Genomic DNA, 25,545 nt, shown 5'->3' on the forward strand with positions numbered 1-25,545 from the left:
GGTCCATCTGTGAAACAATTATTACAACACAATAGTCGTAGGAAAAATAGAGGAATATTCAATATTTCAAATGCATGAAAATAATCAATTTTTTTTTTTTATCCATTTTCTCTTTTTGAGCCACTAAATCGAGGCGAGTGCAGCTCCGTCCAACTGCTGCAGTTAATTAAAATCGAGGTAAACACAAGAAATCACAAGCACCGCCTTTTCAATTTAAAATTTAATTAAAACGATATAAACACACACATTAATACATTTTCAACTTTCAATTATGAGACGATGATGAAGATCAAGACCCCCTGCTTTTGAAAGTTACCCAGAGCTAAATTTAGATGTCAGAAATATGCTAAATGAAACGAGGAAGTTCTTTCAGGCGGCCGGCGTCTTAATTTGATCGCCGAAACTTTTGTAAAAGCCTCTTTTTATATCGTCACGTGCTGGTGAAGGAGCGACACTTCCACTTCCTGCTCAAAGATTGTATGTGGTTAATTGAGTCCCACTCTTTGACTCACTAACATGACTATTTATAGGGTTACAAAATTCTTGTTAGTTTCCAAAGTATAAAAGAATTAAAAAAATAAAGAATACCAACGGGTGTTTGTGAATGGGGTGTTCATCTCTGCGTGTAAGCCTTAAAAAAAAAAAAACTGAATTCATTCACTCATTCATCCATAGTCAATGTCACATGAATGATTAATTGGAATTCTCTGGAGCTTTGTATCTAAGCGAGCTCGTAATACTTCCCCGTCTTTGGATCGAAGTAGCAGTTCAGGCAAGAATCATAGTGCAGATTCAAGTACTCGTCCTCGAGCTCCTCTTCATCGCCACCTGAAATGATGCCAGAAAACCACTCAGCATAGAAAGCAGCGCAACAGTATTCCACGTCAATGAATTTTGCACAAACAAAAATCTATAAATGTAATCTGTGTATTTCATTCTTGTATGTACAGTAGCAAAGCAGTGCCAGATATATAAAAAAGGGTTGGGGGAGGGGCACACACTGGACTGTTTGCTGAAGGGAGCGCGGGCGACTGGGGTGACCTTCAGACTCAGGTGGATTTAAAAGTTTTCTGTCGCTGCCATTTTTTTTGCTCATCAATCAAGACCCGAGACACCCAGACCCGGCACCACATTATGAAGCTGTAAAGAGATTCCCTGTAATCCCCGCCACTTTAAAGCAGGAGAATTTAGCTGCTAAGCCGACAGGCAGTTAAATGCTAAAAAGGTTATGGAATGCTCCGAGAGGAACGTTTTTTATCTTATCAGAACTTGGGCGATGATAATGAAAACTAATTATAAGACACATTGTGTAAGAGGTTTTAAAATGATGCTGTAAACTGGAAAGGTTTCATCAATTAACCTTGTCGGTGTGTCTAGGGGGTGCGGACCTGTAATGAGCCTGTCTCTTTTGACCTATGGAGTTATGTGGAGGACAGAGAGCTCCACTCTCCTGGGTTGCTTTTTTTTTTTTTACTCTTAATTAGGTACAGTCTCACACTCTGCACAAAGCGAGTCTTTGGCAGGAAACTTGAACATTCCTGCGAGCTCTGACACTCGCGAACGTTTCCATTGCGTGTTTGCATCTGTGTAATTACTGGGGTTTAATGTTAAAGCAGTGAGTTGTTTGCCATCTCCCGGACTTCACGGGAGTCTGGAGGCGATAGGAGTTACTGTACCTCCGATGAAATCCTGCCAATCGTTCCATGTGTTCCCTGACCTTCTCTCCTGGCTGGGAGGCATAATGGGAGGGCTGGGCACGTCCATCCACTCCCTGGGGAAACCACCACAAAAAGGCACACAGTTATGACAACACAAAACATTACACCCACCGTGCTACCACTGCACCCTGCACATCAAATTGCCGCGATATGACATTTTAACAATGAAGTCCCATCATCGCGTGCTCTCACAAGCCCATCTCAGCCTCCATTGTCCTTGAGCCACTTCTCCCGTACACTTAGCCTCTCCGCCTCAGGGTTTTACCTGAAGGATCATTTATTAGATCCTGATTCAAGCTGTGACTTCCAAGTGTCCACATTCTGGCCCTGTGTAGGTGTCTTAACCTTGTCTGTGTCAGCGAGCACAAGACTTCCTTTCCTCCCTAAATGAGTTTATCCTCCCTGTCTGAGAAGCATACCGGCTCCTACTATACATCAATCACTCTCCAGCAAATGAAGACACTGCTGTTTAAGTATGGAGTAAGGGATTAGAGCCAGAGGGGGGGGAAATGCCACAAGATTAATTATTACTTGGGAGCGCTGTAAGATTCCTTCATTAAACCGAATGCATAATCGTTTTAGACTATACATCAGTTGTACAATTATCCATTCACATCTTTTGCCTCTGGACTTAACATCTCGTAAGAGTGCATCATGGCATATTTAATGAGCAAGTGAAATGTACAATATTCAGCTGAGAGCAGGCAACTCAAATATTTACATCTGCTCGTCGGAGGCACCATCCAGAACGGCTGATAATGTGGCTCTGGCTGAGAACAAAGTACGTTCACTGAGATCATGCAGAGAAGTCTTGCCACGTTGGTACATTCAGCAGGATAATATCAAAAGATTTACATTTATCTCCACTGAATAAATGATTAGACTTAATATAATACGAGTTTTAATGGTTGCAATGTATGGCCATTTTCAATTTGACTGTTTCTCTTTTTCTATCTAATTTCTTTATTTTCTGTATAGAGACAAGTGAAGTATCTAGAACTACATCTATGTCTTTATACTGTGTTACTATCATTTGTGTACTATTTGCCTTTGTCCTTGTTTTCCTGCATTTGTTAATAATTTATGCTTCATGTCAATTGAATGCATGTACCTGCCAGGGACTGTAGACGAAAAAATAAATCTGAATCTAAATCTGTCACATTTACATGTTGGACCTAAGAAGGCATGATAATAAATGTGCATAGTCTTTTTTAAATAAATAAACATCAACATGAAAAAAAACATAAACATAAATACTATGATCTTGTTGGTGTCTATGTGGCATCAGCGGTGACAAAGAACTGTTTGATTCTATAAGAAATAATATTGTAACACCTGTAGGGAATAGAAAAGAAAAATCAAAAGCAAACATTAACACAGCTTTATTTTCGATCAGATCTTTCCATTCATTTTGGCGTGAATAAGGAATGAATTCTTCGTCTAACCGTACACTTTCACAGTGATCTAGCGCCTTATCTCTCTCAAGGCTCTGATTTTTATTTCTAACAAAAGCATTTACCATACTCCAACACCCCTTTGACTGCGTGATAGGCAGGAACGTCTTACAAAAGTTAATAGAAGCAATTTTCAAGGACAAGGGCCTCTGCTGCCGAGCTGGAAATTGGACTTCAGCTTGTGAAGTGGGACTTGGTGTGAGTGATTAAATTCTTGGATTTTTGAAGTCATTATAATCCAGATATGGAAGAATGTGCGATTAAGGGAATAAATTAGTTTGATTTAATTTGGGCGAGCACACCGTTTCTGCTCGTCTGTGGAACATACTGAAATAAAGGTTCGCAAATATCTCCCAGTGACACAGCACAGAGACTGTTTGTCTGACAAGCTGGCAACTGAACTTCACAATAGGGCCATTGTAAAACAATTTGAATCGTTACGCAAGGTTCTCTGTGGCCTGATTCATGGTTTGACGTTTGTTAGACAGACATAAGCATCCCATAAAACACGTTAAAAGAGGCTGGAGGAGCCCTGGCAGCGTCCAGCCCAGCAACACAATTTGAGCTGCTTAACAGTGAGGAAGCTGAGCAGCGGTGCCAGGATGCTGCCAAACCACCAGGATCAAATTCACTGCAAGGGTGTCTCAGAATGCAAACGCTTTAAAAGAAAAGAAAGAAAACAAGGACATTTCCCGTGAAGCTGCTCTTCAATATGTAAATGCTCTGGAAGTCTAATTCCAGAACTACAGCTGTGGATGCCGCCTTACAAAAGCCGCAGAGTGTGTTAGAGGTGTCTGACAGAACAACAGCACTGAAAATGTGAAAAGGCCTGAAGACATGTTCGCACTGAAATAAGTGAAAATAAAAGAAGAAGAAGAAGTTGCTCCTGCTCGTCTCCAACACTGATCAGGCGTTTTATATTCCACACTTTTAAACAACAGCGAATACATTTATTTGAAATATGTAAATACATGCAAGTCGACACGTGTTCACACCAGGCTAACTAGCTTTTCATCAATAAATCAGAAGTGTTGGTGAAGCGGCGCTAACATAATTTGAGAAGCGGAACAATGATGCAATCCCTTTGTCATCTGCTGTAACCTGCCGTATGGTTGTGTGTACCCACAAAGAGATGGAGATTTGAGGGGGCGGCGCTGAACGGGGTCTCCGGAACCCTCAGAGGAGAACTGCCGTGGTCGGGTCTTGATACGGTTATGAACAAGCTTTAGAAGCTACCCAGAATTCAGTCGGAGAGTTTGCAATCCTCACTTGTGCAATGCTGCCGATAATAATCCTGATTTATTCTATTATTAATGTCAGTATAACAGGTATTTCAGCTGAGTTTCTTTAACCTCTTGTTCTCAACAGATTGAAAACGTTAAATCTTCTTCTGAGAGCTATTTGACATTAGCCTTAACTCTGACATATTTTCTCTTCAGGCAAAATTATTGAGGGTTAAACTATTTCATTTTTATCAGGCAATGTCGACTACGAAGCAAATTTCAATTTCTTTACAGAATTCATTCCTCTCTCTGACACGTCTTTCAGCGCGGCATCAAAAACGTTAAGCACTCATGAAGGGATATTTTCTGATGGAGTGCGATAACCTACCTATTAGTTGTGTCCACTTTCCACTATTGCACTTTGTCAACCACCACTTCAGTTATTGAGGCACTATATTGTGTGTGTTCTTCTTAGCATTTTACATGCACTTCAGTTTTGACACACTTCACCAGTTTTTGGTGAAAAGTAAATAAAATAGCAGCTACAAATCCTTCAGCCTCCTGAAGTGATGTTAGTCCATTCATCCATGTGTTTTCTTTTCTAATGTTTAAGCTCTCTGCTCTGGTTGTAACCTGTGGGCAGGTAAAACAAGGCGGAACCTGTCCTGTGGCTGTTTTGTTTTACAACTACAGAGGCTCCTACTGGACAGAAACTGGCCTTCGTCTCATCAATGATAGATCCTGCCTGTTTTGCAGCTGAAAGTCAATGCTAAATCAAATGTCTAAACCATGCTTTTTGATGTTTTTTAATGACCTGAATCAGAACCTTGATATCTAATATTAATTACTGTATCAAAAGCCAAGGTAAAAACTGTGCCATTCAAAAGTTGCCGGTGTGGAATCCGACGAGCACAATGATAAGTAAAAAATAATTAGCACTTGTGAAACTGCCAACAGCAGCTGAGGGAGAAGGAAACTAAAGTGCCTGGAACACTCTCGGTTTATTTGTTCTCATCTGTGAGAGAGATAAGCCCCCATCTGCATATCTATCTGACAGTTGACATTTAGGCTTTATACTGTAGTCAATGGTTACCATCTGATCATGAATCTCACGGGATGTTTTATGTACAAGGAGCCAAGTACAAAAACAGGTTACATGAGGCCACTTCTGTCAGGTTTTACATGAAATATATCAGAGTGGCCATTTTAAGCACAATACATAAGAAAGTGTAAAACAACAACAAGAGTTTCTACTGTTGGAATATGGCTTCCTTACCTGGGGTCTGAGTGTAGTGGGGGGTTCATTTCATTCTGATAGTGGTGACCTTGATTAGCCGGCTGGAATGGTAATTGAGGGAGAGAAGGTAAAAGGATCAGTCAAAGAGTAGTTATGTTTCCTGGCTCAACAATAAAAATATCTCAGCACACTGAAAATATGTTTCAGGTTCTAAATTCCCTGTTTCAATACAGTGCACTATCAGATTATTATTTAAAGTCCCACTCCAGTGGCTTATTACACTCCATAAATGTCTTGTTTCCTTAGAATGACACATTCAAAAGATTTTATCAAGACAAAAATGTGACTTAAAATGGCTTCAACCTGCACCTCCCTTCTTCATTTTCTGACTGGGATCTATGTATATGCTTCGGGCAACATAAACACTGTTTCTCTGGCAAGCAGACAGAGAAAAACAAATAACAGGAAAATGGATGGAACAGCAAGCGAAGAATTGAGATTTATTTGTCAATGTTCTTTTTTAGAGCAGCTTCACTTTTGAGAGCTGCGAGTAGAGAGACTTTTAGCGGAGGAATAATTAGAGGTAAAAGATAAGAACGGTTTCACTGTAGTAATATTCAGCGGCACAAAACATAAGTGCACCATCTCCATCTTGTCAAAGCTTAAAACCACATTATAGCCTCAGGAGAGTATTTAAGCCTAGGGCCTGTTTAAACACTATTATGTTGCATGACACTGATGAAGAAGCAGTCACGTTGGAGCTGCAGCGCCTGCATTGCTTAAATAAATTTAAGCTATTTGCGTGCTCCAGTAACTTCTTTATGTAATCCTCCTCTAAAAATATGTCGGGACCTAAAATTGTACCCTGTGGAATTCTGCAGGTAATATGCACTGATGAAGATGAGTTACCTGTAGGGTGATGGAGAAAATTCTGTAAAGGAGATAAGAGCTGAGCTTCTGTGCTCTGGCTGTAATATGAAACCCATCGCCTCACATGCTCTTTTAAACTTGCATGAGCCACACTTTCAAAAGGGATCAAAGATTTGTTTCTAATAGAATTAGAAGTACGCATCCGCTGCTTAAACAGCTACATCACTTATTTTGAGCCTTTTGACATCACTTCTTGATCCGCTGTGGTCAGAGGTGTGAACGCAGCGCTGCTCGGTGTCTGCAGCTGCGGAGACGGTGCGATGACTCAACACTCTCCGCTCCACAGCTCCTCAGAAACACGGTGTTGGCTTAAGGTTGCACAACAGCTATGACTAAGCGTATGTTTTCAACCCTGCGCTGAATGACGGTACAACAGAAAATATTATTACTAAACGCTTCTGATCGACATTGCTTTAGAGCCTATGATTATTATTATTATAGAGCCATTCAGTGTATATAAAGAAAGACGATATGACCTCCATTCCCTGTTTGTTAGGGCGCAATATGACGTCTTGGGTGCACAATGGCAGCATTTGTATCAAGGTTTTTTTTATTAATTTCTGGAAAGTGGGGGCAAGTCGAGACGCATCGTCCATATTTATATACACTCAATTTTTCTGGCTCTTTACCTGCACTCTGTTATCAAAACATAACACTCTGCATAGACCTTTTTGTTATAAACTTGCACTGAATAGCATTTCTGGTCTCACCTATTTGGTGATGTTCAACCAAACACTGCTGGTGTTTAATTTTTTACATCCATCTTACTGCCCTATTTATCAGGTGGGAACCAGGGGACAGTCGGTGGAGCAGCTCTACTCTGGTCCCTGTTTTCCTTCTGTGTTTAAGGTTCCTATTGTTTACCCCAACAGTAAAACTATGCTGGTAGATATACAGGCTGAGCAGGACTACAGTAGTGAATCTTAGACCTAAAACACCTCCTCTCCTAACACATCTAATAACACAAATGTTCCCTTGAATAGAAGATATGCCGGACTCAGTCTTGCACCACTTAATAATAATATATTTATAATATATAAGACCATTGCTTACAAAAATGTACTTGTACATGTCTTATTAAAAGATGCTCTAGCAGACTTTCTATTCCAAAATTCTTCTTGCTGGGCTCAGGGCCAGTGTTCGAATGAAGACATAACCGTTGCTGAATATAAGTCATTTAGATGTGACAAGAAAGGTAAGGGAGGTTATTTCACTTACTTAATTCTACCTAAGAACATTGAGTACGTTGGTCTGAATGCTTATGCCAGAGGAATGCATTATTTATATTGGTATCAACCCCCCTTAAGGGAATGAATGGTCAACCTAACATTGAAAAAAAAACTAAGTTCTGTTTGTTCCTCCCAGGTGAGTATCAAACCGGATTTATATCATCACCGTACAAAATGTTGAGAGCAACAAACAGATCAAATCCATGGTTTTCTCCCGTGAACTTGCTCTAGCTATTTGTAACAGAACGATATCATGGTCTCATGTGAGCGCTTCTGGCACAAACACTGACTGGCAGAACTTTAGACAGCAGAGGAACTGTGTCATCAGCTTCGTGTGGAGAACTTAAATATGATATTTTAGGACGCGGTTACTTGTCGAATTTTGTAATAAAAAAAAGATTGGATTTGCTCCACATTGAGATGTTTTGAACATTGAAAACTAACTTATTCCTTTCTCTGATGAAGTGCTAATGGAGGGAATGTGCATCAAATATAGGGCGACACACAAAAGTGTTAGTTTCCCATGTCTACAAGTTGATTCTTTTATGTTCAGCCTAGTGACTGAGTTTTAGCATGCAGTTGCCTCGGGGGGTGAAGTTACATCTAAGCTGGTACGGTAAGCTGCAGCACTATGGGCGGCAACAGCAGGGACCACTTAAATCACAACACCCAGAGGCAAGAAATGGCTTGTCAGTTTCAGTCCCGGCACCAGAAAGCCACTATTCTCCTCCATTGTCCCACGAACGCCTTGTTTTTTATCTTTGAAAGACATTTATGAGGCTGTTTTTGATGTTTTGTTTGTTACAATGTCGCCACCACAGCTGCATTTGTATATTTTGTAATTTGTTTTAGAGTCCGATTCTCTCTCGCTTTATTGGCCAAGGATTTTCTTGTTATGCTGTTGGTGGTGCTGTTGCCATGTGTATTTAGAATTGTTAAGCACTGCAGCTTATTCAAAAAACATCCCCTTCTGAGTTTGATGGAAGTCAAATTTAAGTATTTTTCCTGTCCCTGTGGAGAACTGCAGCTTCTGTTATATATATTATCGAAAGTCTAAAGATATACACTTGTTATTGGTGACCACGTCAGTGTGTCCTCGAAAGGGACCCCTGAAATGAAAATCCCTCCGGTAATACCAGCATGCATTGTCTTCTACTTGAATCGCAGTATGAGAACGGATATCAGCATGGGCAGAAATGGTAGCAGGCCTATAATTCAAGCATCTGTAATGATTGTATTCACTGGGGATCCCACAGTGGACCCAGCAGGGCCAGGCAGGGCACTGTTCCCTCGTCATGAGTGCAATGTGCTTATGCTAATGGACCATAGATCTAAATGACCTTCAATAGCCAAGAGCGAACTATACCATCCCTGAATTCTAAAAAGACTTCTGGGGATAATTTCAAATGACCTAAATATTTTTTTGTCTCGGGGGCAGGGGACTGTAGATATTATGCCGGTGTACTTTAAAAGCTCTAAGAGGCCAATTAATGTGTTTCCATCTACATAATCTTTTGTAATGCAGAAAACACACTGGAAAAAGAGGTGCATTAGCACTTTGTAGTGGCATAAGTTACGAGGCTCGAAATGGAAATTAGAAGGTAGGGATCAGGGTCACAAGAAATTATTCCAGACGGAGGAGATAGAACGAGTTACAGCCTGCTAATGATTGTAATCTGCAGATAAGCGGTGTGTCTGTTGTTTGTTAAGGAGTAACAGACAGTTAGAGATCAAGAGTATCAGAGTGCGAGGACACAGACCATGGTGATGTGAGTCCAAGTGGAAGCGTCGTCACTGCTCATACTGATGCCGACATTACACTGGTGGATCTGAGATGCACTGAGGCCCGAGGCTCTACTCTCATCTTCCTCCTGCTCCCTTTTTAAGCTCGCCAGCATTCGGAGCTCCTCCTCATCATCATCAGCATCCTCATCATCCCCATGCATCCTCAGACTGCCAAACAGGTGTAAGCCGTAATGACTGGAATCAACAGGCTCGTGGCTCGTCTCGTCTTCTTCCTTCAAAATAATCACCTAGAAACAGAGAACTTGTTTAGAAGCAAAACAAAATACAGTACTCGCAATTACTCAAAGGGAATTATACACTTAACGCAAAAAAAATGACAAACAAAGTAGTGTAAATTGTAAACAGACGGTAGGACAGAGCTCAAAGCAGCTTTGAACGTTTGTCTTTTAACGGTGCATCCCTTGGTTGAAGGACCACGCTAACTTGATTTGACAAAGTGCGATGAAGCCTGGTGTTGCCATGGTGCTCTATCAATGGCAGTCGGTAAACCAGGGGATGTATGGAGGGGAAACAAACTCCGTGTCATATTTCACTGACAACCCTTCAGTCAAAGCCTTCACTGTGGGCTGCCTGCTGGAGTTGGCACGAATCAGCAGTCAGGAGCTGCACTGATGAAGGATGCTGGGAGATGTCTCAGCAGTGAGTTGTGTAAATGCAGAAAGCAACAGCCAAGTGACAGATCTCCCTTCAGGCCTTCTGATCGCTGCAGTCGACTATCCTCTGATCCTGGATCTTTCAACTGGAGCACGGGCCTACCTCAATTTGTAACGGATCGCAGTCTGATCTTCCTCAGCGAGGCAGTACAAACCTTTCCAGCAGTGCCCAAATCAGCAGTCTTCACACATTACTATAGACAAAGAGAAACAACTAGACAAAAGAAAGCACCAGGGCTGTTTACGAGCTACAATATGACACCGGGCTTTAGCAACCGAGTCTGCACATCCCAACTGGAGATGAGTTTAATATTTACTAGTAAACTATCCGCTCAACCCTTTCAGCTGCAAATGCCTCATGGTCAAACTAGATTTAATCGAGCTCATACTTATTTAACCAGGCTGCAATACTCCATGTTTGAGCAATAATATAAAAATATTCACTCTCTTTTTTATTTTATTGTGTTTGGTGTCTGCTGTTGGGTGCGAGCCAAAAGCTTTTTCTGAAGATGGTTCCAAGTGGTTCAGCAGTAAATTTGTAGGCCATTAAACCAAGATAGTTAGATAAAGGAGAGTAAATCTCTGTGGAGCTGCAAAGGTAATTTGTGATTTTACAACTGAAAGCCACCCCTTTGCTTTTATAGTTAGGTGATTTAAATATTATTGTGTTTTTTTATGTTTATAGAATAAACATTATATCTCTTTCACTGGTCCTTGAGTATATCTGCCAACATTTTAAATCAGCTTGTTTGCAAATGTAGAAGAAATATTTGTAGAACCATTCTGATAGAGATACCAGCATCAGAAATGACCAGCAACTGCTTCTTTAAGGTATATTAGTTTCACCCTGATAAAACTGCAATTTATTTTCCCAGACATCACGGCTTCGTCCCTTTTACAAAAAAATAGTTATACTTTACTGACACTTGCAATTACTGTTTTTAGAGTGGTAAAGAAGTAGTGATTTTCGGTTGTGTAGCGTTAGCTAGTGCTAGCTAAATGTCAGTATTTTGCTGAGATTTCAAGCTGGAGTATGTATGTACTTATACTGCCATTTAAAGGAAGAAATCATTATGTACTACTAGATTTGTGTTCTTTTTCATTAATGAAACTAGATAATACAAAGTCTATGGCATTAATTCTCTAGTTTAAGGCTTTAACCTGAGCCAGAATATTCAGCAATGATAGTAATGATCATTTACATAAAGGGTTGGTAGTTTTTTTTTTTTTTTTTATCAACTAGAATATGATTGAGACTCAGTATTGGCCAATACTCCGAAGTCCAGGTATGGGAAACGGTGGTGGGAAAAGGGGAATCAGAACATCTCTGCTATGACGGGAGGTTAAAATGTTTCCATCATAACTGATATCTGTGTGTTAAAGAGCATTGCTGCTTTATGAGTATTTACACTTTTATAGCTTTAGAATTTTAGCGTCAAACAGGGGAATCACACATCAAGACAATTGGAGGATGTTGATGACAGCTCTTTAGTTAATTGTGTGAATTTAAAATAGTAATTTTTCTCTGTTTCACCAAAATATTAGGAGTCATTGCACCATGTGGCTGTGGGCAGACGTTTGAAAGCTCTACCTTGTCCGGTGTGGAGTCATCCATTTTGACTTCTTGCAGGAAACTCCTGGAAATGGTTACTCTGTTGTCTCCATTCTGCAGCTGGTTCACTCCCTCTGATGCACGAGGGCCACACTTGTGTTCCCGTCGGCTGGTCGTCACACTGGGAGAGAGGCAGCGTGTGGGGGCCATTGCAGCTGGCTCAGCTCTCCCATTAGACGGAGACTGAATACGAATATGAATATCGCTGGTAGCCGGACCAGGCACTTTTGGAAATGTGTGGTCCATATTAGGCGATTCAGGACGGGCTTTTAGCTGCATATTCAAGGTTGGATCTGGAGTTCTGGGAGGAGCAGGATTAGGCTCAATGGTCTGTTGCTGCTGCATCGGGCTGTTGCTCTTATCCTGAAAAATATCAGAAGAACAAGCAAAAGATGATGATTTCAAATGATTGTCATTGAGATACTGTTAAAGGGAAAAGTACTCATGGCACTACAATAAGCTTCTCATGTTTCTGGTGATACCTGAACACCTTGAATGTTATGTTCTGCTGTTTTGATTAATGTGTACTTAATGAAACAGTATGATGAGAACAGTCATTGGGATTGACTAGGTTTTGGTGTCTCACACTTAAAAATCTGTAAATCTGCTCATCTTTCCCACCTTCAGACTCACTTCTGTAATTCAAAATGTGTTGCCTACCAATACGGTTATGTAACACGTGGTACGAGGTTCTTTTCAGACATAAGTTTAAAAAAGTTTTGAATATTAAACAGTCGCCCCTGTGGGCACGAAAGATATTGATTTTTAAAAAGTTTGCTCTTCTACTGAGGACGGCAGCTGGATTTCGCAACACAGCAACAATGGAGTCCATTGTGACCCAGTTTCACAACAAGGAAAAGAAAAGACACAAATGGAAACTTTGTTGAAAAAACTCTTGCAGCTAAAAAAAAAACACTCCCATCACATAACACATCACCAGTTGACCATGTAGACCCCAAGTGTAATAAGCGTGGATACAAACAGCTAATGAGAAACTGGCTAACCTGTGAATTCAGCCATTGGAACACACCATGCACATACAGCCTGTGTAGACAGAGCAGAAGTGATTATACTGAAGAGGTGATGGAAGTGGGTCACAGCTGGAATCTATTGGGACTGTTTGTGAATCGAAGCTGTGAACATCCAAGGAGCAAGCTACAAACCCATCACCGCTGTGGCAAAGTCAATGCAAGTCCTTCAGTGCACTAAACAGTCTAAACAGTTGTGTTAGAAAATGAAAATAGCAAAGACAAAATGTCTTGTTCAATATATATATCAGATTTGATATATGTTGTGAATGTGATTAATCATGCTTTCTATTGGAATGAGAAATTCAATTTTAAAACATAAGAAAACGCAATATGACACATCTTCTTAGTTTCCAGACCAGTTTTCAATTAAATAAATTAGATGCACAAATATGGAATACTCACACGCTCATCATCTATCTACACATATCAATATATTTATGAATATATACTATTTAAACATGCAGACATTGACTCTCACAGCTCGAAGCTGTCCTTGCTACTTAATTCTCCTCACTTTCTCTTTTCAGTTCTGTCTCAGTCTCTGTCTTTGTTTTGTGGTGAAGAGTTATCACAATCCCTTTTGAGAAATCTCACCTGTTCCATGCTATTTGTCTTCACTTCGGATTCAATGCTTTATAATTTTCACAAGTGCCAGCCTCTATGTTGAGAGCCTATCTAAGTATTTTTTGAGTATGAGAGGGATGGATGCAATTTTCTGCACAAGGTCATATTCTATTAAATTAACATTAACCTGAAAATATCCCATATTTTACCTTGGTCCTTTGGATCTCATAGATGTCAAAATGGTGAACACACTGAAGGTCCCTCGCTTTGTTTTGCTTTTTAATATTTCTCTGTGTTTAAGAACAAACGTCAGCTCACAAGAATTGCATAAACCTGATGCAACACCTTGAAAGATGATATTGCTCCAAGTTGAGCGTTGAGCCGCCTGCCGCGAATGAATACAAATCTAAATCAGGCCAATTTCGTTACCAAGCTCAGGCCGGTTGCTCTGCAAAGATTAGGTCAAATGATTCACAACCCCCACAAATGCTTCTGCAATGTGGGAGGCCTTTTTGGACATATACTGTACACACTTCTCTGCTAGACAAAACTTAACAACAGAAATCATTTTCAATCAAACCACAAATTCACTCATTCTGTATCTGCAATAATTATAAATAATAATATTCAAATTAAATCTTTAGTTTCTTCCATGTTCAGTTTAATGTCCTCTGCACCGGGCACGTCTGTGTTCATGTGCTCAAGGAACAAAACATGTACATCTCTTTTGTCTATTTGAATAACTGTTGCTATGGATTTAATAAGTAAGTGGTGCAAAGATGGATAGTGTTTCTGATTTGATGAATCCAGAATTCTAGTATATTATACATGGTGATCATGGTCGTCAATTTAGTAGAGTAACAAAAAGACATAATATTCAATTGACCTGAATATAAATTATTATTTACATTTATTTGACAGCCTATTTCCTCTTCCGCAGTGTATATGCAAGCTATAGATGGCTTAGTTTAACATGAGCCAACACACCCCAATGAGGTTTAAATGGTAACTGCCTATTATATTTGTCTGTATGCGTTTTCATCGGGAAACACATCCTTTAATAAATGTATACTAAGAATTACCCTGAAGTCCACAAAACCCTGGTGTATCTCCGGTTATCTGACATACTAGTGCTGCTCTGTAATATCAGTGTATGAGGAAACAACTGAAATATTTATGTCACTGCAATATAAACCCAATTTAAGTTTTAAACTGGTGGCCAATAACACATGATTCGCTTTACAATGTATATGTGAGGAATAACTCATTAGCAGCCAATATGTGAGAGAAATGGTGGAGAGAAACTTGAACAAATCATTCAAATTCACATTCTCAAATGAAGGCTTCCATTTTCACCCTAAAGAAAAATTCAAATATTCCAACAGGAAACCAATACAACACGTTTTCAACATATGCAGCATTATGCAGTTTGCAGTTTTGTGCTCCAGAAGAGATTTGGCCACAGTCCAACCTGGAGTTAGCCGTACAGCTGAAAGAGTTGTGGTTGTTGAATATGTGGTCTGTTTGGATACCTGAGGGAGGAAAAGCATTGTGTCTGTTTTCATATATCATAAACAAGTGTGACTCTCTCATTTCCCCCCGTGAAGAATAGCCATTTTCAAATTGACCATTTCACAGAAAAAGCTGATGGGGAGCCAGAAAACATAAAAATGTCTTTCTTTCTGCGGGTCGTGTCAGAGCAATGTGCATTGAACTGAAGCAAATTACTTACTCTGCACCTTCCCGAATGAAATGACACAGTTCTTCTCCTCCCTCTAAGCCTCGTTCATACAGAGTGATGGCAGCCGATTTCCAAGTGTAATTTGAAGAGGTGCTCCTTTAAACACCCCCTCAGACACACTTTCAGTGTTATTTCATTGTGAAGTGCTGTAATTTAATTTTCTCTGTGCATTTCTCGCACCTCAGCTGTTTAATATAGTTGGAATCAGATATCAGACTTCCAGTGGATGTTCTCTTAAAGGTTGCTGCATAGGTGTTTTTTCCATGTGTAGGGGAATTTTAATCAATAGCTATATAACCAATCTCCAATATACATACATATAATGCTTATACATTATGGAAGCATGGTGAGGAGGTATAACGCGTAATTGATCTTCCTTAAATTTGCAAAAATGTTTTGCTGTTTATCAAGTGTTTGTCAATCGTTGTGGATAAATAAGTTTAAAACCTCAACGTTTGATAGAGGGCAAAAAAGCTACCTTAAAATTAAAAAGACAGTGTCACATTTATCCTGGCAATTGTCAATATAGATTGATATGAAAATCCTGATATAATGTTCGGCCTTATCATCTAGTTCTACAACATGACTACAGTCAGATCAATATTTATGGCAACAGAGCAAGTGTCCAGTTGAAGCCAGTAATAGAGATGCTACTGGTTGTCACACACATTTAGTTTTTCTCATAAGAAAACTTGACCACTCCACACAATATTCTACTGGTCAAAACCAAAACAATGCTTTGTTATGGAGGTTCTACATTTAAATAGGTAGTGTTTGAAATCAGGATGTAAAAAGGCTGCATGATCTCCAAAACCTGTGTGTGTGCTATGCATAATGTGATTGCTCCCCTCCTCGCCAACAGCAACTGTATTAGTCTTTTCTATTGTTATTTGGGGATTAGTCCAATTTTATTCTGGTTATTCTAACCTATTTCACTAGTTTGACTTCGATCTGCACATGCACACAATGTCAATGGGACGTCTTTCTTGAGAAGTGCTGAGAGCAATTCAGAGTCAGTGTTTTAGAGAAGACTCCATTACTTATACAAGATCTGAAAATTTACTCACAGAATCTTCATGTTTAACACAGGAATACAGGATGAAATCAGTAAGTTATAAAATACACCATTCGACAGCAAATTCAAAACATTAACGGGACGTATATAACCAGTTCCTTCTTGTCTCTGTGTGTTTTTGGATGGATTTAGTCTCTAACAATGTGCACTGAACATGAACATTATACCCGAATGCCAAAAAATTGCATTTAAGCTAAACTAATCAGCAGTGCAAGGAAATGAGGTTCTTAAATCCGAATGATCAGACTTATAAAGTTTTAAATAAGTAAAAGCAATTAGCATTTCTTTGAAGATAGTCATCTTTGTATTCATAGTTCAACTGTTTAATTTCCCTGCTCAGCATAAAGAGAAATACCATTCTTTATAATAAGTCTCAGATCCATTAATAAATGATCTGATGATAAATAACCCCACTGACCTTTGAAGTTAAAATAGGCTGTGAAATGTGTAATATAAAAATGCTGCTTGACGTACAAACTCTACAGTGCATTTTGAGACTGAAACTTTGAATTAAGATTTCCGTTTGAATGTAATCAAATTGAACAGACTTAAATCCAACAGAGGGTATAAAGATTCACTGAATATTTGCTCATCAAGTGGGATTACATAGGACTGCTGTTAAAAGAAAAAAATCGAATAGTGAAATGGACAATTCGTAGTTTATAAATCTGGTATTTGGTCAAACTAGTGTATGTAGTGTGATGCAGTTTAATTGCTTATCCATCGAGACAGTCATTAGTGTCATATGAACAAGAGATGCTCTTCAAACGTGTGTGCATTTAAAGGAGTGGTAAATTTTTGTCAGTCTCTGCCCTAGCGCAAACATACCTCATCACTTTCACTCCCAATGAAGTCATCTTCAGGCTGGGCCTCATGCCGCCTCCCACTCTGGCTTGGTTCCTGCTCATCTCCCACCTCCTCCTTCTCCTGGTCACCCTGGCCTTGCCCTCGTTTGGGTGAGTGAGGCTGTGATGAGAAAATGAACACCTCCTCTTGCAGAGTGAGCTGGGGCTCAGACCCTTCATTACTCTCCCAGCTGCTCCCGACCTGCAGGTCAGAAAACAGATCTGTCCGGGTCCAGCCGGGGACGGGCTCTGCCGGTGTGGGAGCAGATCGGAAACTTTCTTCTGCAGGACTGACGTTGAACTCGCACTCTAAAATAAAGAAAAGTTGCAGAAGGAGACAAAAGGCAGAGGAGTTTTAACCTGCGCAGGAGTAAATTCTCTCTTTGAAACAGAAGCAGCTGCACATCAGAGTCATAAATGAATGAAGTTTCGTCTTTGTGTGCACGAATTCTATAATACTCCAAAGAGTCTTTCAGAATACGAATGGAGGACCTGGCCACAAAGACTGAGTATAGAATAATTATAGGAATTTAATTACAGTCAGTGTTAAATCCTTTTAAATGTTTTCATAATGTGGCTGATGCCATTATAAGTTCATTTGATTATATGCACGCAAAAATTTCATAATACCAATATGCAAGACTGTAATGAATTCCATTGCTTGCCAAAAGTGAACATTAATTTCTCCTGCAGTGACATTTTTGTAGGTTCAGTTAATAGCCCTGCTATGCAAATACCTTAATGAGAATATAACAATATAAACAACATCATTATGGCTAAGAACAGCAGTTTACCGCTGAATTATCACTCATGCAATGACAGCTCTGCCCAAACATGCTTCGAAATATAACAGGCTTAGACACCTTAATATTGCCCTCATCTCCTGCTTCTGTTTTTGTTCAAGAAAGAAAAAGACAGTTTTACTGCAGCGTTACAATATCTGATACCAGTACGTCCCTGAACATATATCCCAAACTGAACTTAAATGAAAGATGCATCCATTCAGGTGTGCAGGCAAGAAGCATTGGATTCTTTAACTCCATGAAAGAGCCACCTCTATCTGAATGAGTGAGCACATTTGAACCTCTTGACAGTATAATCACTTTCTCTAATTGCCCACTGTGTGGCAAACCCTGGGCCCAGGAGATGTCCCTCTGACTTTTATTTAATGTGCCACATTACCATTAACGAACTAACTGCTTTCCGTCTGTAGGCAGGGCAGCAGCAGAGGAGCTTACTGCTGCGGAGAAACATCCATAGATGAGCTTTCAGAGAGCATATGCACTCATTTTGTGAGCACAATGCCGATGTAGGTGTGTGTGTGTGTGGGTGGGGGGGGTGGGTGAGTTGGAGCAGGGGCCTCCGATAAAAATTCAGCAAATGGCCTTGACGAGGGGTTATGCAAAACTCAAAAAGGAGGAAAACACACAATGGTGTATGCAGCAAAGAATGAGGCTCATTCAAATTTGAGATAAATATTTTAAGGCGATCTAATTTATAAATTAAAAGCTATGAAGGAGCCGGCGAATAAAACCAAAACATCAGTGTCACTCAACGTGCGAATTGTTTTCTTTAGTCTCGCGCTCCCTCGCACTCGCTGTCTTTTTCACCCTTTTCCAACCATCACTCAGTGTGAAAGTGGACATGTCCTCCTGCTGCTGCCTCCTGCCCTCCTGAACCTTCTCCACTCGCTGCAGATGTAAGGCTCACCTGCCGTGCCGGGCTCTGTTTTATCTGCTCCGGTCAGAGGTGGCTGGATGCTCTCCTGCCCAGCGGATGAAGGAGTGGGCTTCTCCCCGGCTCTGCTCTTATTTCTGTGGTAACCGGGCACAGCCTCTGAATGTGCTGTTAATGAGAGAGAAACACATTAACATTCAGTAATAAAGGAGCCGGACCTTCTGTGATCCCTGCTCGTCTGGTGGCAGATGAGGCTGTGACCCGACATACGGGACTTTTAGCATCAGCAAAGCTTAATAAAACAAAACAGTCACAAAAAACAGTGTTATTAATCCTTGCCGGAAGCAAATCCTTGAACTAACAATGCACTTTGAATATCCCTATTAATCAAGCCCTTGAGTAATTGAGCTTCTCACAGTCATTCATTGCAGATAGAAAGCATCCAGCTACATTTTGTTCATATAAATTAAGAGGTTTTACATATATTCTATAATTTTGCATTCAGTCAAGCACAAATAATAGTCTATTACAAACTGTAAATGCTGTTATGAATTGGTTGGGAGGACATACTCTGTATCCATACACGATATACAGGACTGTCTCAGAAAATTAGAATATTGTGATAAAGTTCTTTATTTTCTGTAATGCAATTTAAAAAACAAAAATGTCATGCATTCTGGATTCATTACAAATCAACTGAAATATTGCAAGCCTTTTATTCTTTTAATATTGCTGATTATGGCTTACAGCTTAAGAAAACTCAAAAATCCTATCTCAAAAAATTAGAATATTTCCTCAGACCAAGTAAAAAAAAGATTTATAACAGCAAAACAAAATCAAACATTTGAAAATGTCCATTAATGTACTCAGTACTTGGTTGGGAATCCTTTTGCACGGATAACTGCATCAATGCGGCGGGGCATGGAGGCAATCAGCCTGTGGCATTGCTTAGGGTTTATGGATGCCCAGGATGCTTCAACAGCGGCCTTTAGCTCATTTGCATTGTTGGGTCTGGTGTCTTTCAGCTTCTTCTTCATAATACCCCACAAATTCTCTATGGGGTTCAGGTCAGGGGAATTGGCAGGCCAATCGAGGACAGTAATGCCATGGTCAGTACACCAGTTACTGGTGGTTTTGGCACTGTGGGCAGGTGCCAGATCATGCTGGAAAATGAAATCCTCATCTCCATAGAGCTTTTCAGCAGACGGAAGAATGTAGTGCTCTAAAATCTCTTGGTACACAGCTGCATTTACTCTGGACTTGATGAAACACAGTGGACCAACACTAGCAGCTGACATGGCTCCCCAAACCATCACTGACTGTGGGAACTTCACACTGGATTTCAAGCAACTTGGATTTTGCTCCTCTCCAGCCTTTCTCCAGACTCTGGCGCCTTGACTTCCAAATGAAATACAACACTTGCTTTCGTCTGAAAAGAGGACTTTGGACCTATCTGCAACTGCCCAGTGCTTCTTTTCCATAGCCCAAGTCAGACGCTTCTTCCGTTGTCTTGAGTTCAGAAGTGGCTTGACCATGGGAATACGGCTATTGTAGCCCATTTCCCGGACACGTCTGTGAACAGTGGCTTTTGATACCTGGACTCCAGCTTCAGTCCACTGTCTTTGAAGCTCCCCCAAATTCTGGAAGCGACCCTTCTTCACAATGCGGTTAAGGCTGCGGTCATCTCTCTTGGTTGTGCAGCGTTTCCTGCTACATTTCCCCCTTCCAACAGACTTTTTGTGGATGTGCTTTGAAACTGCACTCTGTGAACAGCTTGCTCTTTGAGAAATTTCTTTTTGTGTCTTACCCTCCTGATGGAGGGTGTCAATGATGGTCCTCTGGACAGCAGCCAGATCAGCAGTCTTCCCCATACTTGTGATTTAGTTTACTGAACCAAGCTGAGTGTTTTTCAAGGCTCAGGAAACCCTTGCAGGTGTTTCGAGTTAATTAGACGATTCAAGTGATTAGTTGAATACCCTACTAGTATACTTTTTCATGATATTCTAATATTTAGAGATAGGATATTTGAGTTTTCTTAAGCTGTAAGCCATAATCAGCAATATTAAAAGAATAAAAGGCTTGCAATATTTCAGTTGATTTGTAATGAATCCAGAATGCATGACATTTTTGTTTTTTTAATTGCATTACAGAAAATAAAGAACTTTATCACAATATTCTAATTTTCTGAGACAGTCCTGTAAATGTACTATTGGGTTTGTTTGTTGGTACTTTTTCAGATTCACAGCACCAGAAGAATAAGTGTTTGCCCAAAAGGGCTGTGATAAGAGGAATTACAGCAGGCAGTGCACTTTAAGTAACAGAAGTACTGGCCTTATATATATATATATATATATATATATATATATATATATATAGTATATAGTACTGGCCCATATATATTTTAGTTATATTCACATCAGAAACAAAAGAAGCCGAGGGATTTTAATCTGTAATGATTGTAAATCATTCAGGATATAGGATATTTAAAGGTGTTCAGCTAAAGTTAATAGATATTCTAGCATCTTTTCTTAGTTTTAAGTTATTATTTTGACAGTGCTCATGTTAGTGAAACACTCAAGAAAGCACATTTTTGATCGTACAATTTAAGTTGACAGTTAAGACATCACATACTGCACTCTTGATTTGCTTTGTTGGAAAGTAAGAACATTTGGTATTTGGTCTTTCATTATAAAAAGCTATAATGTGTTATATGTAGTGCTCTCTATTCTCAGAACTCAAGTGTATCTTCTCTGGAAAGTTTCCAAGAACATGTCAGCCATATTCTTTCCCTGAGTTCAGCTTCCTTTAAATACATTTCCCTTTTTTTTCCCTCATTTAAGTCACTTAGTATTTATACTTCACCACAAACTCACTGTCTTTGACAAATTGTCTCATGGGCCAAGTAAACTGTCTTTCACTGAAACTGCTCTGCCTCTGCATTGGCTCCTGGGTCAACATAGATGTAACTTTAAAACTTTAAACTTTTTTCCCCCTTCTATTGCCTGATTCCATGTCAGCTGCTTTTCATTGGGTCCAGCATGATGATCTACACTGTACACACAGGAATGCATTATGCATTGTGATAGAAGGTGATTGATTTACCATCGTGCAGAGTGGGGTTAGGTTCTCCGTGTGAGAAGTTGTTGTTCAGTCTGGCAACACTCAGACTTTCTGGAACAACCTTTTGGTTTATTTCACCGGACGGGGAAGCCTGCAGGAAACAAAAAAAATAAGTCAAACACAACATATTCTTCTCTGTGCTCTCAGTTATATACGACATAACGGCCCAAATAATTGAGCGGCATATATATTATTATGGGATTTGTGTAATTACCGTATTGGAGATAAAGAGTTCACTTCTGTTCATTCCGCCTGGGGCTGCGCTGCCTTTCTTCCCAGTTTTCGGCAGCCGTGCTGAAGGCCTGGAGCCCGAGGCTGTGCGTAAAGCACCCGGGGGCCTGCTTGGTTGATGACTGGTTGATCTCGAACTGCCCGTCTGATCAGAACCTGCATGTAAATTTCCCATTATTCTTTTACCATTATTGCACTCTGGTTTTAATAAGATAAGGTAAGATTTGCTTTGATTACGACTCTGCTCGATTTATGGTTAAGCAGTTTCCTCTGTCTATTGTCAGTCATAACAATGATCATGTAACCACAGCAACTGCCAAAAGTTATGCTTGGGATTCGCAGAAGTGACAAAGTTCACATATATGAAAGATTTAAGCTGCGGGTCAGTTCAGGCCTGTGTTTTTATGTTCAGTGAGAAGCCGCCTTCACACTAACCGATGCCCTTTCAAAGTCTTTTTTATAAAATTAATATTAACAGCCTGGCTTTTACACATATATTCACTGGAGGAAGATGAGAGATATACTGATACAATATACAGAGAACATAACCCCACAAAACTTCTAAAATCACTTGCTTATCTCAAGTCGAGTCAACTGCATGTGTCAGATCAGTGTTACAATGTTTAACACAACTCTGCAGCCTGCAGCAGTACAACTTTGAGTCAGAGCCTGTTCATTAAAACATGTAGTTTACACACACACAGAGAAAAATAAATGGTTAAACATTAACTAGACTTCTGTGGCTGAGCTGATTGCGTTGAAATTTGTACTTTTAAATCTGTCATTGTGTTTCAGATCATTGTGTGGAAATAATGGGTTGCAGTGGGAGCCATGACAGTAGCCATGACCTGACCCTGCTGAATCCGTGCCAGGCCTCATTAGGACAAGTGCGCTGGTGCCACCCGGCAGAAAAAACAACACACTTTCTGTCTGATCTTTAACAAAGAGCAGAGCTATCACACACTTCCGGTCCACAAAACACACCAACATCCCAAAACACGACGCGGGCAAAGCTCAATGTGCTGGAGGTGTTTAGAAAAAGTCTCACTCATTTGATGAAGCAGATTCAACAACGGAACCGAACACTGAAAATGACCCTGGTTTAGGAGCGAGTGCATTTCAGTTGGTTTTAAAAGCCTATAATAGACTGCGGTCACAGTGGTAATAAAATGAGATGTCAAAAAATAAGAGAAAGAGAGAGAAGTTTAGAATATGTGAAAATGCACTGACCTCGAGAATAACATAACATATTAAATTTAATGGTTTTTTTTCTTCTTGTGAAAAAAACAGTTTCTTACTTTTACCAGTTTCTTACAGACTGAGAACTGAAGGAGCCAAGATTCACAGAGCAACTTTTGCCGCAGTTAAATTGCAATAATCATTTTAATTATGATTTGAAATGTTGTGATTATAATGTAGATGTGCTAATTATGAAAAGCTTTTTTGGGGGGCTTGTGCTTGCTTCTGTCTTTGAGCATTGTTCATTGACTCGACAGGACTTAGACAGCTGTCAGAACAAATAAATATGCGCTGATAAAAAAGGCCAGAGAGGCGGCAGGAGTAGATTACTGGTGCATGGCTTTTCATACGAGGGGATAATTGCGGCTCTCTGAGAACAGGTGAGGTACATATGAACACAACAAATGAAGACCAGGAGAATTTCATACAGGGGAAAACTAATCGATTATCATCATAGTCTATTTGGAGAAAAACAATTATTCTACGTGAAGCCGTGTCTGCACTAAAAAGCCTCTCAAATACTGTGGGGGGGATTGTGGCTGATACTGAGCCTGCTGTGATGCATTAATAAGAATACACTAAACAGCCAAAAGTATGCGAACACATGAAATAACTATGTGGATTTTCTGAACATTACACTTCACTAGTTTGGGAAAGCTGCCCATGACATTCTGGAAACGGACTGCCACAGGAGATTCGGTGAGCTGAGCACTGATGTTGGATTTATCGCCTGGCTGAATTCCAATTCATCCTAAATGTGTTGTTGAGGTCAGGGCTCAGAGCAGGCCCGATGAACGGTTTCTACATTAAACGCAGAAAATGCCATTTCTTCACAGAACTTACTTTGTGAAAGAGGACTTTGTCATTTTTAAACCATTAAGGGCTTTCCCCATACAGTTACCACAGCAGCAAATCAACCTGAAAATGTATATGCTGCAGAAATAAGATTTCTCTTGACTTAACCATGATTAACAGCTCTGTACCAAAGGAATGCATAAGTAAGGGGTCATAAATATTTGCTTTATTCTATTTATCTGCTGATCAATTCAAAATCCTTGCCTTTATATTTGACCTACCACATTCAGAGTTCCCAAGAACAGTCCCCAAATCTGACTTCTGCATGTTCTTCATGTTCAGCATCTGGGTTACGTGGTATACATCTGGTGGGAACTGGCAGCTGCGTGGAATCAAGTCCATGAGACCAGTTCCACTAAGAAACATAACTAGGAAAGGAAAAAAATCATTGGATTAATCTTTATCATACAGTAACGCTAAAACTATTTATTATGACATGAAATAACACTAGAGTTACAGCCCTGTAGTGTTATGCCTCCAGCAAAACAGTGGAGTTTCAGGCATCACACTTTGTTGTTCATATTACTTCACTGTGACCTTTGACCACTGAAATTGATTCAACTAATCTTTGAGTTCAAGTAATAACTGGTCGAAGGCAGACTAAAGATAACATGTTCAAGAGGCAAAAGCATGTTTTGTGAAGCCACTGTGAGCTTAACTTTTGATCTTTGATCATCCAAATCTCATCAGTTAATCTGTGAGTCTACCTGAACATTTGTGGCAAATTTTGAGCCGTTTTTGAGATATCATGTTCTCAAGAATGAAAAGCACGGAGGGAAAACCCCTGAAAACATGATGCCTCCGGCCACTGGCTGTCGCCGGCACAGAGGCATAAAAACTCCCGCTGTGATTGACTGACAGATGACAAGCTGTAGACTAGATGTTCAGCAGGTACCCAGAGCTGAGTGCAGCTGTGTGTTAGCAGTGCTTGGCTACATCAGAGTTAAACACATACAGTAACACCACTGAGATTCTCACACACACAATTTCATATAAACTCTCAACAAAGCCATTTAAAGGTTCAGTGTGTAGAATGTAGTGACATCTAGTGGTGATGCTGCATGTTGCAGCTGAATACCCCTCACCTCACACTCCCCTTTCAAACATGAACGAGAACCTGTGGTAGCCTTCAGCTGTCATAAAAACTCAAAAGGTGTTTGGTTTGTCAAGTCTGGGCTACTGTAAAAAAAAACTTGGCGGCCACCATAGAGAGGAGCCGCTCCCGATGAGTATTTAATTCTAAAGGGGCAATTGTAGGGTAAAGCTAATTTTTTTTTTTCCCAATAGATCACTTTCACCAAAAAC

General features: G+C 40.0%; 1 protein-coding gene across 1 annotated transcript in view; it reads right to left on the reverse strand.

Annotated features, from left to right (window-relative positions):
- Window positions 1–205: 205 nt before the first annotated feature.
- The window catches only part of cfap20dc (CFAP20 domain containing), a 29,943-nt gene continuing 4,603 nt past the window's right edge, over window positions 206–25,545 (reverse strand). Inside the window, exons 7-16 of the mRNA XM_061070262.1 lie at window positions 24,462–24,608; window positions 22,130–22,302; window positions 21,898–22,006; window positions 18,829–18,963; window positions 17,102–17,427; window positions 11,842–12,225; window positions 9,552–9,824; window positions 5,672–5,733; window positions 1,677–1,771; window positions 206–828 (exon numbers count right to left, since the gene is read on the reverse strand). Of these exons, the coding sequence (XP_060926245.1) occupies window positions 722–828; window positions 1,677–1,771; window positions 5,672–5,733; window positions 9,552–9,824; window positions 11,842–12,225; window positions 17,102–17,427; window positions 18,829–18,963; window positions 21,898–22,006; window positions 22,130–22,302; window positions 24,462–24,608 (1,811 nt within the window). The 3' untranslated portion in view covers window positions 206–721. The remainder of the gene's footprint in view (window positions 829–1,676; window positions 1,772–5,671; window positions 5,734–9,551; window positions 9,825–11,841; window positions 12,226–17,101; window positions 17,428–18,828; window positions 18,964–21,897; window positions 22,007–22,129; window positions 22,303–24,461; window positions 24,609–25,545) is intronic.

Source organism: Limanda limanda, chromosome 4, assembly GCF_963576545.1.
Source record: "Limanda limanda chromosome 4, fLimLim1.1, whole genome shotgun sequence".
Lineage (NCBI taxonomy): Eukaryota > Metazoa > Chordata > Actinopteri > Pleuronectiformes > Pleuronectidae > Limanda > Limanda limanda.